General features: G+C 37.6%; 1 protein-coding gene across 2 annotated transcripts in view; it reads right to left on the bottom strand.

The window, feature by feature from the left end:
* poc1a (POC1 centriolar protein A) overlaps positions 1–17,932 on the bottom strand; it is a 68,123-nt gene that overhangs the window by 46,398 nt on the left and 3,793 nt on the right. For both annotated transcript variants that reach the window (XM_022682612.2, XM_022682613.2), the window contains exons 3-7: positions 17,294–17,465; positions 15,429–15,608; positions 14,236–14,343; positions 12,463–12,578; positions 8,771–8,904 (exon numbers count right to left, since the gene is read on the bottom strand). In XM_022682612.2, the coding sequence (XP_022538333.2) occupies positions 8,771–8,904; positions 12,463–12,578; positions 14,236–14,343; positions 15,429–15,608; positions 17,294–17,465 (710 nt within the window). The remainder of the gene's footprint in view (positions 1–8,770; positions 8,905–12,462; positions 12,579–14,235; positions 14,344–15,428; positions 15,609–17,293; positions 17,466–17,932) is intronic.

The raw sequence follows: 17,932 nt of genomic DNA, 5'->3' as shown, positions 1-17,932 counted from the left end.
AGTACCTCCTTTCTATAGGGACTGAACAGGTGTCTCTTAGCTGATGTATTATAGCTGGGGACCCGGTGCTTTCCTCCAGGTGTGTTGTGATGCTGAAAAGTGATGGTGCATTGACGGCAGCTGAAAAAGAGGAGGGGTCTAACTTCAAATGCATAACAAGAAGAATGCATTTGTCCTTTGAGTCAAAGTCAGTCCATACCAAAGGTGCCAAAAAGTAACTCAAAACCTGACTTGAGATTGGCCTGTACTAAATCAGATTTCAAACTAAAACCTACATATACTGATCCAAGAGTCAAATTTAAACCTGCCTGTACTGATTCAAGAAGCATGTTTAAACCTACCATTAATGACTCAGCAGTCAAATCGAGAACTGCCTCTACTTGCTCCTAAGTTTGTCTGGAGACCTACCCGTACTGACTTAGAAGTCGTCTTCAGACCTAACTGTAATGATTCAAGAGTCAAACTAAGACCTGCCTGTTCAGATTTAAGTGTCGATTTTAAACCGACATCTACTGATTCAAGAGTCAACTTTAAACCTGCCTGTACTGATTCAATTGTCAACTTTAAACCTGCCTGTACTGATTCAATTGTCAACATTAAACCTGCCTGTACTGATTCAATTGTCAACATTAAACCTGCCTGTACTGATTCAAGAGTCAACTTTAAACCTGCCTGTACTGATTCAATTGTCAACATTAAACCTGCCTGTACTGATTCAAGAGTCAACTTTAAACCTGCCTGTACTGATCCAAGAGTCAACTTTAAACCTGCCTGTACTGATCCAAGAGTCAACTTTAAACCCGCCTGCACTGATTCAAGAGGCGTGTTTAAACCTACCATTAATGACTCAGGAGTCAAATAGAGAACTGCCTCTACTGACTTCTAAGTTTGACTGGAGACCTACCCGTACTGACTTAGAAGTCGTCTTCAGACCTAACTGTAATGTGATTCAAGCATCAAATTAAGACCTGCCTGTTCAGATTCATGGGTAGATTTTAAACCGACATCTACTGATTCAAGAGTCAACTTTAAACCTGCCTGTACTGATTCAAGCGTCAACTTTAAACCTGCCTGTCCTGATTCAAGAGTCAACTTTAAACCTGCCTGTACTGATTCAAGCGTCAACTTTAAACCTGACTGTACTGATTCAAGAGTCAACTTTAAACCTGCCATTATTGACTCCGAGCACTGCCTCTAATGACTCCTAAGTTTGTCTGGCGACCTACCCGTACTGACTTAGAAGTCGTCTTCAGACCTAACTGTAATGATTCAAGAGTCAACTTTAAACATCCCTGTACTGATTCAAGAGACAACCTTAAACCTGCCTGTACTGAATCAAGGGTCAACTGTACACCTACCTGTATTGATTCAGGAATCAATTTTACACCTACCTGTACTGACCCGTTATTTGCTGCGAGACTTGTGGCCTCTGTATTTCGGTTCATGAAGTCTTCTGAGGACAACTGTAGAGCTCAGAGGCGAATAATAAGATAATATGCCTTTTTCTCAAACATTAAGTATGAGGTCATTGTGCATCCCTAAACAAAACCTCCCGGGTCTTCAAGCTGCCAAATAAAGAAAGAAGAATGGTTTAGAGGAGATTTAGAACTGGGCACCAGTGCAGAGAAAGCACCCACAGCTAAAGCCCTGCTGTACCACTGCTGGGATTCAGGCTGGCGGTCTTCAAGAATGTAACTGCCCATTCTCTCACTGGAAGATAATGTATCTAACTTGCTCAGTATAAGGGCCAACTGGGCTGCTAGCAGAGCAGCACTGGACACCTCCCAACCCTAATAAAGGGTCCACATCATGGAAAAGCCCACTGCCCTCGTCTTTTTAACCTCTTATGTGGAACTATAGGTTTTCTTACACAAGTGGTTATTATATTTTGGTCAATTGATAAACTTTTTTTTTTTTTTGATAAAATTTTGTTGGGGGCCAGAAGGAGAAATATATTTAAAGTCACGGGCCACAGACTCTGTAATAAAACAAATAATGAAATATTCTACTTTAAATAATACATTTTCCTGATTACTTTCATTTACACACCATTTTACTTGACTTACTATCTTTATCTTTGACAGTGTTGTATAAACTAAGATTTTTCAAATAGATGTTTCATTTCATGATGTCTCTTAATATTAAACTCCTTAATTACGGCAACTTTTAGACTCTTTTGCCCCTTTTCTGCACTAAAACGGCGCATTCTCTCCGCTTTTACACTCTTTGGCCTGTTTTTTTTGCGCTAGAAACGCGCACCCTCTCCGCTTTTAGACTCTTTGGCCCGTTTTTTGCGCTAGAAATGCGCACCCTCTCCGCTTTTAGACTCTTTGGCCCGTTTTTTGCGCTAGAAATGCGCACCCTCTCCGCTTTTAGACTCTTTGGCCCATTTTTTGCGCTAGAAACGCTCACCCTCTCTGCTTTTAGACTCTTTGGCCGTTTTTTGCGCTAGAAATGCGGACCCTCTCCGCTTTTAGACTCTTTGGCCCGTTTTTCTGCGCTAGAAATGCGCACTCTCTCTCCGCTTTTAGACTCTTTGGCCCGTTTTTCTGCGCTAGAAATGCGCACTCTCTCCGCTTTTAGACTCTTTGGCCCGTTTTTCTGCGTTACAACTGAGCACCCTCTCCGCTTTTAGACTCTTTGGCCCGTTTCTGACACCTAGGGTTCAAACTTTGAATCTCACATTATAAAAACCTGCTTAACAGTGGGCCAACTTTCATTCTATTTCTAAAATACCTCGCGGGCCGCTCCAAAAAGGAAACGGGCCGCAAATGGCCCGCGGGCCGTAGTTTGGACACCCCTGTCTTATATGATCACAATATCAGTGACATAAATTGTCTTAAAGTGACAAAGATATTGTTAATCCCCATTATTCCTGGCACAATATACCACTGTATATTAAAACTGTGCTTACTGATTTAGTCTGAAATTTAAAGCTCAACAGATTAACAGACAGGTCACCAGTGAACATACTAGTGCAGAAAATCAGACAGACTGGAGCAGAACACGCGAGACGCAGACTGTTCCATACACCACTGACTAATACCAGCTCACCGCCAGACTGTCTCACGAGTCAGTGAACTCAACATGCCGTCTGCACCAAGCCAGGAGAAGCAGCAGCAGCATCATCATCATCTAGCACTGGCAGCGCTGGCTCATGCTGGGCTCTCAAATGAATTATTGAGCTACATATATAGATATATGGTGGTAGTGTAGCACATGCAACATGCCAGACATCTCACATGGTGTAGTGGTTCCTAATGGTGTCCTGTGAAAATTCATCTCATGCAGCTTGAATGTTCTCACACAGTTCCTGCAGAGGTTGGAGCGTTGATAGCACGTCCAGTAGCATCCACACTATTAGCCACTCTGAGACATCTGTGTCATTAAGATTTCCTTATTATTTTTTTCCATTTAAGCTCTTCAGGTTCAGTCAATAACTAGAAATGGTACAAAATCCAGTTAATGAATGGCCTTTAAGGGGAAAAAAATAGATAAATGAACAAAAAAAATTGCATTGTAAAAAATAAATAAATAAATAAAATTTAAAATACATTTAAAAAAACAAAAAAAACATTTAAAAAACATTTAAAATATGTCACTTTACAAAGCCTTTGCTATAGTAAAGCATATAGTAAAGCTTTAATTTTTCATTAAAGTTTAATTTGATTTATTTTTCACATTTCTCCTCCAATTCAGTTAGTTTTAATTCGTTTAATTAGATTAAAGTGGGTTTGCTAGTTTTTTTTATATTATTTTCACATGAACATGAAACACATCACATCAGAGAGCTCAATCTGAGAAACTCAAACAAACTCAGAAACCCAATAAACTCTACAGATTTCACTCATTTTCACCCAAATTATCAACTCAAAGATAAATTAGAAATAGACGGCCAGCACTAGACACAGAACTAACTAGGGGTGTTCCATATCATATCGTACACAATAATATCGCCAACGTTTTGAAATATCGAGAACGATATTATACCCTAAGGTATCGTGCCATATCATTACCCCTAATTATCACATCAGGGTACAACTTTTTTTTTTTTTTGCTGTTTTTAGCAAAATAAAAATTCACACTGTTCTCTTTTCCCATTATATATCTACTAGAGACACATTATATCTGTCCAGTATCATTTATTTTACTTTAATCCTGGATATATGGAGATATTTGGAGTGCATTATTAGTATCATGACATTCTGGATCATTGACTTCTCTTACAAACCTGTTAAATATCATACAATATTTGTATTTTTAATATCTCAGTTAGGGGTGTGCCATATCATAGTGAATGCCAAGAGTATCGTTATCGTAAAAATACCATGAAATACATGATATTATTTTAGGGCCATATCACCCACTTCTAGAACTAACTATACTGTACCACATATAAATAACATCAGAAAGTGAACAGTGTCTGAATTACACTTCTTTTAGAGTGTGTGTGAGTGAGAGAGAGAAAAATTCATCAGTTCATCCTTCCGCTGGTGTATGAGCTACACACAGAGTCAGGCTAGTGAAGGTTAGCACTCTTGTGCTAGTTTGTTTTAGTTAGTTTTATAATCTCTCAATTCAATTCCAGTGAGTTACCATTTATTTTCTTTTAATTATTGCTTCTATTAGTTTCAGTTAACGGAAATGCTTTTTCACTTTCAGTTTTCGTTTTTTCGTTCGTTTTTGTTAACGATAATACCCTTGCTCTCTACTGCAGCTTTTACACACTTACAAACAACACATTCACACTTTTATTATAATAACTAGAAACAGACACAGAAACACAGATAACTATCGGAACTACATAACACAGAGAACTCTGTAACTATTAAAAGTATATATTAATGTACGTATTATATTAAAAGACTTTTCTTTAGAGAAATTGCAGATGGACCAGAGGTGCAGTATGTACTGTTTCCTACACCTTCAAAAAAACTCCTGGAAACTGGAGAAAACTGGTACAGGAAGAAATCTGACTGACCCACATGGCAATGCCTTTAGCTCAGCTTAACACTAGACTAAGTCTTAGTCAGTTTCAGCAGTACAAAAAAGACTTGGGCCCAATCTAATTCCACCACTTAGCCCTACCCCTGGCAGCACAAACAACCAAAGAAACACACAATTTTGAGTTTTTCTTTTCTAAAAATGAAGAAACCACTATATTACCTTAGTTCAATGTGTAGTTTAAATGTTTTATGGTCATTTTCTTCATATTCTTTAAAAATAAATGCTAGTAGTCTCAGTAGCTAGCTAGTGAAGATAGCTAGCTAACTTTCCTGTTTCACCTTAAATGCTGCAACAGAAGTCAGAGGCTGCAGCATTTAAGGTGGAATGAAAAAGAAAAGAAAATAAAAAATAATAAAAGTTAATTTGAGTGTTAACCCATCACAGAGGAATTAAGGAATGGACAATAATATATCAATTACTGAATCACCTGCTCCATTACTGAAGACAAGCAATGCCCTAAAGTTAACTAGTCAATCAGCAGCTAGGTTGCTAATCTTGCTAGATTGCTAGCACTCTGATGCTATAGCTATAGCTTAATTTGTATCTGGTGTTTAAAGGGTTGTCCCAATCCTTAGAGGGAGGATTTCACCCTTTCCTCTTCTAACTCTGTCTCAAGTAGAAGGGTTACACTCGAAAACAAGGGGTAGTGGTACAAAATAAAAATGGGATTGGGCCTTAGAGGTCTGACAGGTAAGGTGAAGTGAAGTGTAGTAGGGCTGCAACTAATGATTATTTTGGTAGTCGACTAATCTGATGATAATTTTTTCGATTAGTCAACGATTATTTCTGCCATGTTTTCCATCTCTAAAAACAACAGAAAAACAGCTAAACATGAGATTTAAAAGGCATTTAAATGTCCACATGTTGTTTAAACGTGGAGAGTACTGATATTTAGTGAATAAATATGTAATCTGTCGTGTTTGGGCACTTTTGGAGACACAGACCAAGTTTCTTCGGTCCCCAGCACTTTGTGTAATGTGTTACTGTTACAAATTACCGATTAGTCGACAAAGAAATTTGTAGTCGACAAATTTAAATAATCAACATTGTCAATTATATCGACTAATCGGTGCAGCCCTAAAGTGTAGTAATAAAAGTCACTGGGCTATACAGTACTGCTACTGAAAAAAAGGGTTAAAAATAAAATAAGGGTGTTTTAAAACTTTTGATCGGTGGTGAAAATTATAGTATATATAACATTCTATAATATATCTCCAGGTAAGGCTGGAAATCTCTACACCACCATCTTTTGTAACTCAGAGTCCCAGCATGAAAGAAGCAGCTGTACAGTAGTAATCCACCCGCACAGACAGGTCAGTAGTGTTAGCACTGCCAGTGGGTTGCCATTACGTTCTGTTCCAACACACACACACACACTCTCTGGTTCCAGCACTCGTGACTCACTAGTGCGAGTGGGTGGGCAGTTTCCTTGACATTTTTAAAACACTCTTTGGAGAGGGCTCGTTTCAGCATGCTCCAAAACCAGCCCAGCTCCAGCACAAAAAAAATACAATACTGACACACCAGGGCCCGCAGAGAGGCCTGAACAAACCTGAATGGAACATAGCTGTAGAATTAATCTCAATGATATGAGGGTTATAATTAGGGGTGCAAGATATATCGTTTAAGCATCGTCATCACGATGTGCGCATGCGCAAGACTTGTGATGTTACCTAAGGAAATAAAAACAAACGCGTCATGTTGCAATATTTTGATTCTTGACCAGTGTTGGGCATGTTACTTTGAAAAAGTAATTAGTTATAGTTATTAGTTACTTCTCCAAAAAAGTAACTGAGTTACTAATGGAGTTACTCCACTATAAAAGTAACTAGTTACCAGTAAAAGTAACTATTGACTTACTTTTGTGTTATTCGCCCCATAAAAAATTTTAACAAAAGAAAATAAATTATGTAATTGCTATTATTATTAGAAAAATAACAAACGAAAATGAACCCAAAATGTTGCCAAAAATATTATCTAACGACTTTCAAAAACTAGAAAAACGAAAAACTCAACCAGAGAAAAAAGACTTATAATACTGAAAAATAAACGGAAAAACCAAATACGCGTCTGGGGATGAAATTAAACAAACCAAACCACACTCAAAAGAAAAATGTATATATAAACAAAACAAAAGAATAGACAAAAACAATCTAATGATTGTTAAAATAGTATTATTATATCAGTTTAACAGCTGGAACAAACAGCTTCACTAAGGAAGAAAAAAGAACACAGCAGCACCAGATCCGGAGCAGCTAAAAAGAGAGCTTAACTTCCTTAAAACGGAACTTGGCCTGTTCACGTTTAAATAGAATACAACAATTCTCTCATTAACCTCAACAATTCTACAAATATCTAATAATAATAAAAAAAAAACACAAGAGAGTAATATTCCTACCTGGAGTAAAGCCGTGGAACAGTGAAATGACGATTATGGGAAGAGTGAAGGCCTCAGAACCCGGCACAACACTACCACGCCAATCACTGAATTGATTAGAGCACGCAAATAATCGAAAATTGTGCCTCACTTCACCACTGTACCTCACTTCACCACGCCAAACTACACGTAAACCCACAGGCCCAGCGGCCAGAGGGTCAAGTTCACCGGAAAGAGGAGGGGTTAACCAGGGCAAACCCCTTTAATAGGGTTAGAGCGACCACCTCACCATCAGTTCATCCTTGTGAATCAAACACACACTTGCGCCTTTGTCTGTATGCGCGAAGTAAAAAAAAAAAAAAAAAAAAAAAAGGAAAGGGGGAGGGGAACGGGCATAAAAACACGAGGTAACCGCATGGCCTCCACATGGCTGGACACGTGCTTTTAAGCAGCGGCAGCCTTTCCAAAGCTGTGCACCTCAGCCAGAATCACACTTTTAATCGCAGAGGAACGCTTATATTTACCCTTTAAAAGATAATTAAAATGCTTGATTATTATTGTTTTGCTGTTTTCCTCAGGTTTTGAGTGATCGGCTGACTCTAAAGTGCTGACTCAGCTCTCGGTTGTCTGGATCTGGAACGTGCGGGTGGAGGCGGGACTGGTGCAGTCACGAGTCCTGCATTGTTTAATTTCACGATTAGGGGTGTGCCATAACGTACCGTACGCGATAATATCGCCAACATTTTTGAATATCGTGAACAATATTATACCCTAGGAATATCGTGCCATATCACCCACCCCCACTTATCACATCAGGGTACTACTTCTTTTTTTTTTTTTAGCAAAAGTAAAATTTAAACTGTTCTCATTTTCCATTATATATCTACTAGAGACAGATTATATCTGTCCAGTATCATTTATTTTACTTTAATTCTGGATATATGGAGATTTTTTTTAAATATCTTCAGGTAGGGGTGTGACATAAATAATATGCAATAATAAAATTACATTTTCATTTTGTTGCAGTAGTGTATTCTTGGGAAGAAAAAAAAATAATAATTTATATCACCAAGAGTATCGTTATCGCAAAAATACCATGAAATATCGTGATAATATTTAAGGGGCCATATCTCCCTCCCCTATTTACAATAAATATTGCTTAAAAATGCCATTTTTTCCTTAGTTATAATTGATATTACTCAGCAATGAAACATACCCACACTTTATCATGTTTAGTAAATTAATTCGATATTCTACTTTGAAAATTCAAAACATTCTATTAAAATTAGAAAGAAAGTTATAAAAAACCATGAGCGTAACAAAAAGACAACAAAATCATTCCTGATTTGATCAAATAAAATTACTTAAACTAAGAAAGGTAGGTACCTGATGTCCGTGCAGTGTGTAGAGCAGCCTGCCCTCCACTAGGTCCAGGATCTTCAGTGTAGAGTCATTGGAAGCTGTGATGAGGTAATTTCCAGAGGAATGGAAGGACAGCGAGTTCACCACTGCGCTGTGCACTATAACACAAGATATATAAAACAATGGTATATAGAGTTAGTTAGAGTGAGACACTCGCACTGACTTACCACAAACTTTATGTTTATTTGAGTTTATTCTAATGTTATACACTATAGAAATAATTACAGGTAGACACTGTATATAAATCTACATATATTTATATACAGTGCTGTGAAAAAGTAATTACACCCCCCTACAAAAGTTTGAGCTTTTTTTATCGAACTTAAATTTTTTATTTAAAACATTAATATTTTTTAAATGAAAATTGAACAAATTTAACTTGAGTAAATATAAAAAGCATTTTTTAAATAATGAATTTCATTTATCTCGCCCTGTGTGAAAAAGTGTTTACCCCCTAAACCTAATAACTTCGTTGTGTCACACCTGGCAACAACAACTGCAATCAAGCTTTACTGATAACTGCCAATGAGTCATTCACATCTCTATGGAGGAATTTTGTTCCACTCTTCTTTACAGAACTGTTTTAATTCAGACACATTGGAGGATTTTTCAGCATTAAACGCCTGTTTAAGATCATGCTACAGCATCTCAATCAGACTTTGACTAGGTCACTCCAAAACCACTATTTTGTTTTATTGATTTATTCAGAGCACACACTACCGGTGTGCTTTGGGTCATTGTCCTGAGGCAGAACCCAAGTACACCTGAGCTTTAGGTCACAAACAGATGGCCAGACATTTTCCTTCACAATTTTTTGGTAGAGAGCATTGTCCAAGAGAAGCAGCAAAGCAGCTTCAGACCATCACACCAACACCACCATGTTTGACATTAGCCATAAGGCTCCTTTTTTAAAATTACACTGCTAAAATCATCCTTTAAAAACTGCTTTTATATTTACTCAGGTTTTCTTTGCCTGATATATTTTGTCTGACAAAAAAGCAAAAACAAAGGAAATCAGTAGTTTTTGGTAGTTTTTCATGGCATTGTAGTAGAAGATCTAGAACACAGACAGGTTCAGATGTGGAAAGTAACTAATTACATTTACTCACATTACTGTAATTGAGTAGATTTTATGAGTAAGTTGTAATTTTTAAAGTAGTTTTTAAAATAGGTAATTTTACTTTTACTCAAGTACATTTTTTGACACAAGTAATTGACTTCGTTACATTGGAAACCCCCCCATTACTGAGTAACAAATGAAATGGTGGGAAAAAAACAAATTGTCTTATTAAAAAAAAAAAAAAAAAAAAAAAATTGTTCTCCATGGCAGCGCAGCTGAACTTTTCCCAGCAGTGTTTATCACGGTTAGTGAGAGAAACGCTGTATAGTCTGGGGTCTGTGTGCGTGTGGCTCGGGGGAACCGGTGTTCTGTCAAGTTATGCTACCCATCAATATGTGCCTCTTTACGGCACTGCGCATGCGCCAACCAACATTTTTTTGTATGTTTTAATGTTTTTAATGACATTTCCTTAAGTTTTTATTAGAAGCATCTGCTTGGATGTTAAAAAACATGTAAATAGCAGTTAAAGCATAGCAATGGCAAGTCAAAAATAATAATGAAATGTAAAATAATAAAACTGAAAATAAATACGTTTTTTTTCTGTACGTTTTCCACCTCTGGACAGGTTTGAATGCCTGACATTTTATTCTTAGTCAGATCACAAATGATCATAGGGGTACAGGGATCATTTATGTTGTGAGTGACAGAACTGAGGAGATGACCGAAATGGACAACTCTCTCTAATGCTGTACAGATAATTACAGCAGTACAGTGTGAGCGTGAGTCAGTGAGTGTGATTGGCAGCCTTTAGTCCGACGCTCGGACTGATTCCAGTAACGAGACCCTTTGTTCCTCACCTTTACCATGGTCATGACTTGGAAACATGCCAGGTGATGACACCACATAAAGTGGCCGTGTGTACAACTCCTTGACTCTTGTCCTGCATAAAAACTTCCGCACCCAGGGCCAATTCTGGGCTCGTTTGGAAGAGGAGCTAAATGCCTCTGGTTTGTTTTTTACAAATAAGGTCTCCATCTGAAGCGTGAATGAAAACGTTTCTGAGTGTGATTGCTAAAGTTTCATCCATTTGCAGCTTTTCATTTTTTTTTTATTAGTTCAATACAATTCGATTCAACCCAACTTTATAGTCATTATACTGATATTGAGATGTACAGTACATCTGGTGCAGAAGGACATTAGTGCAAAGACATTAGACAACCTAGTTCAAGACAAGACACAAGGCGCATTAACAAGGACTACAATAGTATGTATATATGAGACCACTTAAAAATTATGAGTTTCTTTGATTTTACCAAATTAAAAACCTCTGGAATATACTCAAGAGGAAGAAGGATGATCAAACCAAACCAAACCAAACTGAACTGCTTGAAGTTTTGTACCAGAAGTGGCATAAACTTATCCAAAAGCAGTGTGTAAGACTGGTGGAGGAGAACATGCTGTAGTGCCTGAAAAACTGTGTTTAAAAAAAAACAGGGTAATTCCACTATGTATTTATTTCTGAATTCTTAAAACTTTATGCATATGAACTTTTTTTTTTGCATCATTTGAGGTCTGAAAGCTCTGCATCTTTTTTCTTATTTTAGCCATTTCCCTTCCTTGATCCTTACAGATTTATTTTTCATTCTTACATTTTTCAGATTATTAAACTAACTTTAAACCTAAGGAAATATAAAAAGCACTTTTCAAATGATTATTTCATTTATTAAGGAAAAAAAAATTCCAAACCAATCTAGCCCTGTGTGAAAAAGTGTTTGCCCTCTCCCCCATAAATTAACTGTGATCAATCAGACTTTTTGGAAAGCTGAGTTAAATTTCACTAACCACAACCAGGTCTGTGAAAGACTCATTGCCAGTTATCGGAAAAGCTTGATTGCAGCTGCTGCTGCCAGGTCTTATTAGGTTTAGAGGCAAATACTTTTTCACACAGGGTTAGATTGATTTAGATTTTCCTAAAAATATATTTATATATATCATTTAAAAAGTGCTTTTTATATTCACTCAGGTTATCTTTGTCTAATATTAAAGTTAGTAAATAATCAGGGAAACAAAATCAGTATCACAAAAAGCAAAAACAAAAGAAATCTGTAGGTGAGGAACAGAGCTGTTCTGGTATGAGGTATATCTCACGTTTATCAAACATTTATCACCATGCTGTCAGTATCTGCACTCACTCCACAAAGCTGAGTTTATAACAGAACTCTTGCTCCAGTCCAATCACAGTGGATAGGATATTATTAAGATGGAAGATACTGACAGAAAGTGAAGTTACAACAAGAGTGGAAGCATGAACCAATCCAATCACTTGACCCCACACGTGGCACCAGGAGCTGAGAGCTTTCACACCTGAGGCAGAACCACACCACAGTCTGCTTGAACTGAACCCTTGACCACTGAGTTCAGAAGGACCAGAGATGGGGGTCTGTGGACCACTCCCCTGCTCCAAAACAGCTTTCACACTTACACATTCTACTCTGGGAAAAAAGACTAGTTTGAAAACACCTTTACAATCTTTACTATCATTCTTCATTTCTGTACACATTAAATGAAATGAGTGTATGTGTAAATTAAGGCTTACCTTGATAATGCTGTAGGAGTTTGTTGGTTCGGATGTCCCACACCTTCACAGTGTTGTCTGTGCCACCGGCTGCTATGCAGGTACCACTGGGGTGGAAGTCAGCACAATTCACAAACCTGAAAAAACGATCAACCAATCAGTGTTGGATTCAATTTTTAGGTTTTCCAAATTAATTCATTTTCTATTACATAAAAAAAAATACAGAGGAGACACACACACAAACACACACTAAAACAATCATTAATAAAAACAATTCACTGCTAATGCTATGTATACTCTGTGTATACTGTATATATATATATATATATATATATATATCATATATATTTAGACTACCATGGGCAACATTTATTGATGTGTGAAAGGTACAGTGGTGTGGAAAAAGTGTTTGCCTTTTTTTTTTTTTGCATGTTTTTCAATCTTAAATGTTTCTGATCATCAAACATATTTAGATATGAGTCAAAGACAACAAAATAAAACACAACATGTAGTTTTTAAATGAAACTAAATTATGTTTTTTTTTATTATTATTAAGGGAGAAAAAAACAAACCTATATGGCGACTGCAATCAAACATTTGCAGTAACTTGCAATGAGTGTTTTACATCTCTGTGGAGAAATTTTGGCTCCACTCATCTATTAAGAATTGTTGTAATTCCACCACATTGAAGGGTTTTCGAGCAGGAACGGCCTTTTTAAGATCATCCCACAGCATCTCAATAGGATTGAGGTCAGGACTTTGACTAGGCCACTCCAAAGTCTTCATTTTGTTTTTCTTCAGCCATTCAGAGGTGGACTTGCTGGTGTGTTTTGGATCATTGTCCTGCTGCAGAACCCAAGTACGTTTCAGCTTAACAGATGGTCGGATTTCTCCTTCAGGACTTTTTGGTAGAAAGCAGAATACATGGTTCCATTTATCACAGCAAGTCTTCCAGGTCCTGAAGCAGCAAAACAACCCCTGACTTTTACACTACCACCACCATGTTTTACAGATGGTATGATGTTCTTTTTCTGAAATGTGGTGTTACATTTATGCCAAATGTAATGGGACACACACCTTTAAAAAAAGTTCAACTTTTGTCTCGTCAGTCCACAAACTATTTTCCCAAAAGTCTTGGGCATCATCAAGATGTTTTCTGGCACAATTGAGACGAGCTTTAATGTTATTTTTATTCAGCAGTGGTTTTCTTCTCAGCACTCTGCCATACAGGTCATTTATGCCCAGTCTCTTTCTTATGGTGGAGGCATGAACACTGACCTTAACTGATGCAAGTAAGGCCTGCGTTTTTTTGGATGTTGTTGTGGGGTCTTTTGTGACCTCTTGGATGAGTCGGCGCTGCACTCTTGGGGTAATCTTGGTTGGCTGGCCACTCCTGGGAAGGTTCACCACTGTTCTATGTTTTATTATTTGTGAATAATGGCTCACACTTTGGTTTGCCGAGGTCAAAACATTAGAATAGGCTTTTTAATCTTTTTCAGGCTTTCTTTCTTTCTCATTTCTTTTTTTGGCATGATATATAGCTTTTAGGGTTTTTTTTCTACTTCCCTTTGTTGAGCAGGTCCTTTTTAAGTGATTTCTTGATTAAGAACATGTGTGGCAGTAATCAGGCCTGGGTGTGGCTAGACAAACTGAACTCATTTGTGATAAACCAAAGTAAAGTTTTACAAGTTTTTACACAGGGCCATGTAGTTTTGGATTTTTTCTCACTAATTATAAAATCCTTAATTTAAAACTACATTTTGTGTTTACTTGTGTGTGTGCTGGGGAACTTACCCGCTGTGTTCACAGAAGGAGTGAATGCACTCTCTGCTATTTTTGTCCCAGATCTTCACTGTTCTGTCATCGCTGGCAGATACAATCAACCGCCCGTCCGGAGAAAACCTGCAGAAGGAGCCAAGGTAAGGCGATGCACATGCATGCAGTGCAATTCTACCAAGAGGCCATGGGTCACCATCATTACCACTAGGGGTGTTACGATTTAGATATTTCATCGAAATCGATCGAAATTATGTCATGGTGTCTAGCATCGAAGTCAAAAAGAGGATCGACGATCCCTCCCGCAAATGGTGCAGCACACTTTAGCTCAAAGAGCAGCTCTTTCTCCAGAAAATATGGGCATTCTCAGCTTCTTAAAGAAAAACTTTAAAATATAAAAATAACAGTTGTTTTGTCTAGCCTCAAATATGTTAATAGTTTTGGTACCTTAAGGAGCATCTTTCTCTCAGATAAAGTTAATAATATATATTTATTAAAGAAAAAAACTTGTCATTCTCAGTGACTGAAAAAGTCTTAAAGTCTTATTTTTCATGTGTAACTGTTATAGTAGGATAGAGTTCAGTTTGTTAAGGCTCTAATTGTTCTATTATTTTGTACATGACTGTTCCTGTATTTTTTTATTATTTATTTTGTTATGTGCACACTGCTGCTACCAAAAAAAGACACTAGATGGCATTACAAATATATATTAATTAAATTATTTAAATTTGACAATTAGTGCCTAATGTGGTGTATTACAGATCACTTGTATCACTTTGCATCACTTATGTCAAGCCCACCTTTTGAAATAAGATATTGTAAATTTGATGAATCAATCCAATGACTGACCATAGACTAATCTAAAACTGGCATAGGCCTCTCTAATATAAAAAAAAAAGAAAATCGAGAATCGAATCGAATCGTGACCCTAAAATCGGAAATAATATCGAATCGAGGATTTAGAGAATCGTGACACCCCTAATTACCACAGTTTCAAAGAAGGCATTACTACCCAAAGTGGACAGCACAGTGGGTGGTAATGGCTTCTGTGACACAGTGGATTAAAGAATGACTATGTGAATGACCGCACAACTTCTAAAACGGAACATTTCGTTCTTCTGCATCCGCCATCAGACTCACACTCCCATTGGTATGATACTGCTACTACACCAAATATGTGAATAAATCTGTAGGTAAATATTTGTACACACTTTGCACATCGCACCCAGTTAATGTGCTGGCAGAGGGAGAAGAGGAACTTCTGCCGATGGACCGTCCACACTTTTACGGTTTTGTCGTCGGAGGCGGTCACCAATGACTGACCGTCGCTGGAGAAGTTGATGCTCCGGACGGTTCCGGTGTGAGCTCTGAACACTGTGGATTCCCCTTTCCTGAAACAAAGGAGTCACAGTCTTACAAGAGAAGGGGCTGAGTGCAATCAAATTCTCCTCACAGAGGAGAGCAAATAGAGACAAACCCCTGGATTATACCTTTAATGACCCTTAAGGAGCATTGGAAGATCAAGCGTACAAACATTTCTGTACGGGTTGAATATGATTCCATGACTCCAAAAACAATTCCATCAGGAGCCCAATCTCATACAACTTATACAGAGTATCATTCACATATCCGTCAGTCAGCAATCAGAGCACCAATATTACGCAGCAGGGAAAACAGCTGCAGTAGAATTACTGTTTTATCCAGGCTAAAACTGTACATACACTTGTGTGTCTTATAGGGGTGGGCGATATGGCCCTAAAATAATATCACGATATTTCATGGTATTTTCACGATAAAGATACTCTTGGCGATATGACAATGTAAAAAAAATATTTCAAAAATACACAATACACTGCAAGAAAAAAAAAATCCATACAATATAATACCGCACACGCTTAAGTGAGATATAAAAAATACAAGAATTTTATCAGATTTTTAACAGATGTCAATGATCCAGAATGTCATAATAGTAATAATAATGCACTTCAAATATGTCCATATATCCAGGATTAAAGTAAAATAAATGATACTGGACAGATATAATCTGTCTCTAGTAGATATATAATGAGAAATGGGATGGGTGATATGGCACGATATTTTAGGGTATTATATCGTTCACGATATTTAAGAATTTTGACGATGTTATCGTGTACGATACGATATGGCACACCCCTAGTGTCTTACAATAACATGGTTGGTGTGGTGCACTAGATAACAGTGAGGTATCACATGGTGTGGGAGACTGGAGTTCAATTCATTTCAGCCATTTCTCATTTTTTGCAAATAAATGCTCTAAATGACAATATTTTTATTTGGAATTTGGGAGAAATGTTTTCCATAGTTTATATAATAAAACAACAACGTTCAATTTACTCACATATATACCTATATATAGCAAAATCAGAGAAACTGATTCAGAAACTCAAGTGTTCTCTTCATTTTTTTTCCAGAGATGTATTTTACATTTTCCTAACCTTACAGTGACATAAACTAAAGAATGCACAATGTAGCTTGTGGATCCTACAGATAAAATAATAATAATAATAATAATAATAATAATAATAATACACTAACTTTATTTGTGATAATTACCATCCCCCATATACTGGTAGGTTTGGCCTGTTTCCATGATGCAATAAAATAAAGCCTCAGGCAGGTTCTCACATCAATGTGCTGATTTATGTGAATGAACCACTGATGTGTCCAAAACATCACCCTGTGTTTTTTTTTTTTTTTTTTTTTTTAGAATACACACATTACAGGAACAATTGCCCCATCACATCACACACTCTAATCACATCACACGTCACATCACACACATCAATAAAGATCCAGGCCATTTTCCTCAGTAAAGAAATGAATTAGGAATTATTTAATTATGGTAATCGTTAGTATCTGCTGCCACCTGCTGGCACAAATTTAAACTGCAGGTTTCCCAATCTGACTGCTCCTGATAAATCTCATGACTCTGAGCCGAGCCTCAGGTTCCTCTGCTGCTGATCTTCCTGGTCTGGGTGTATTAAACAGGTATGAGTGGGAATAGTGGTTAACAGGAGATGGGAGGAGCTACACTTACACACCGGGAACCCAGAGACGGACTGTTTTATCTCTGGACGCCGAGGCCACCAGACGTCCAGACGGGGAGAACTGGACCGACATCACTGCGTCCTTATGTCCCACAAACCTGTAGGCCCTCATCTGAGGCTTTAGGTTCCAGATCATCACGCAGGAATCCATAGCACCCGTCACTACAGTTAAAACAGTCAGAACCCATATTTATTCACAGCAAAACAGCACATTTTATTTAAACCAAACTAAAGGTGGCTGTGTTTTAAAGCAGAACTGGAAATGGGTGTGGCTTAATCAGTAATCACTGGAGATGCTGGAGGTGGGTGTGGACTAAAGCAGTAACGGGTGTGAAGTGCTGAAAGTGGGTGTGGCTTAATCAGGAATGAACTGAGGTGCTTGGAGGTGGGTGTGGTCTAAAGCAATAATGGGTGTGAGGTGCTGGAAGTGGGTGTGGCTTAAGCAGTAATGACTTGAGGTGCATGGGGTGGGTGTGGTCTATAGCAACAATGGGTGTGAAGTGCTGGATGCGGGTGTGACTTAAGCAGTAATGACTTGAGATGCTGAAAGTGGGTGTGGTCTAAAGCAATAATGGGTAAGAAGTGCTGAAAGTGGGTTTGGCTTAAGCAGTAAAGAATGTGAAGTGCTG

The sequence above is a fragment of the Astyanax mexicanus genome, chromosome 24, assembly GCF_023375975.1.
Source record: "Astyanax mexicanus isolate ESR-SI-001 chromosome 24, AstMex3_surface, whole genome shotgun sequence".
Lineage (NCBI taxonomy): Eukaryota > Metazoa > Chordata > Actinopteri > Characiformes > Acestrorhamphidae > Astyanax > Astyanax mexicanus.
This window is presented reverse-complemented; position numbering and strand designations above follow the sequence as displayed.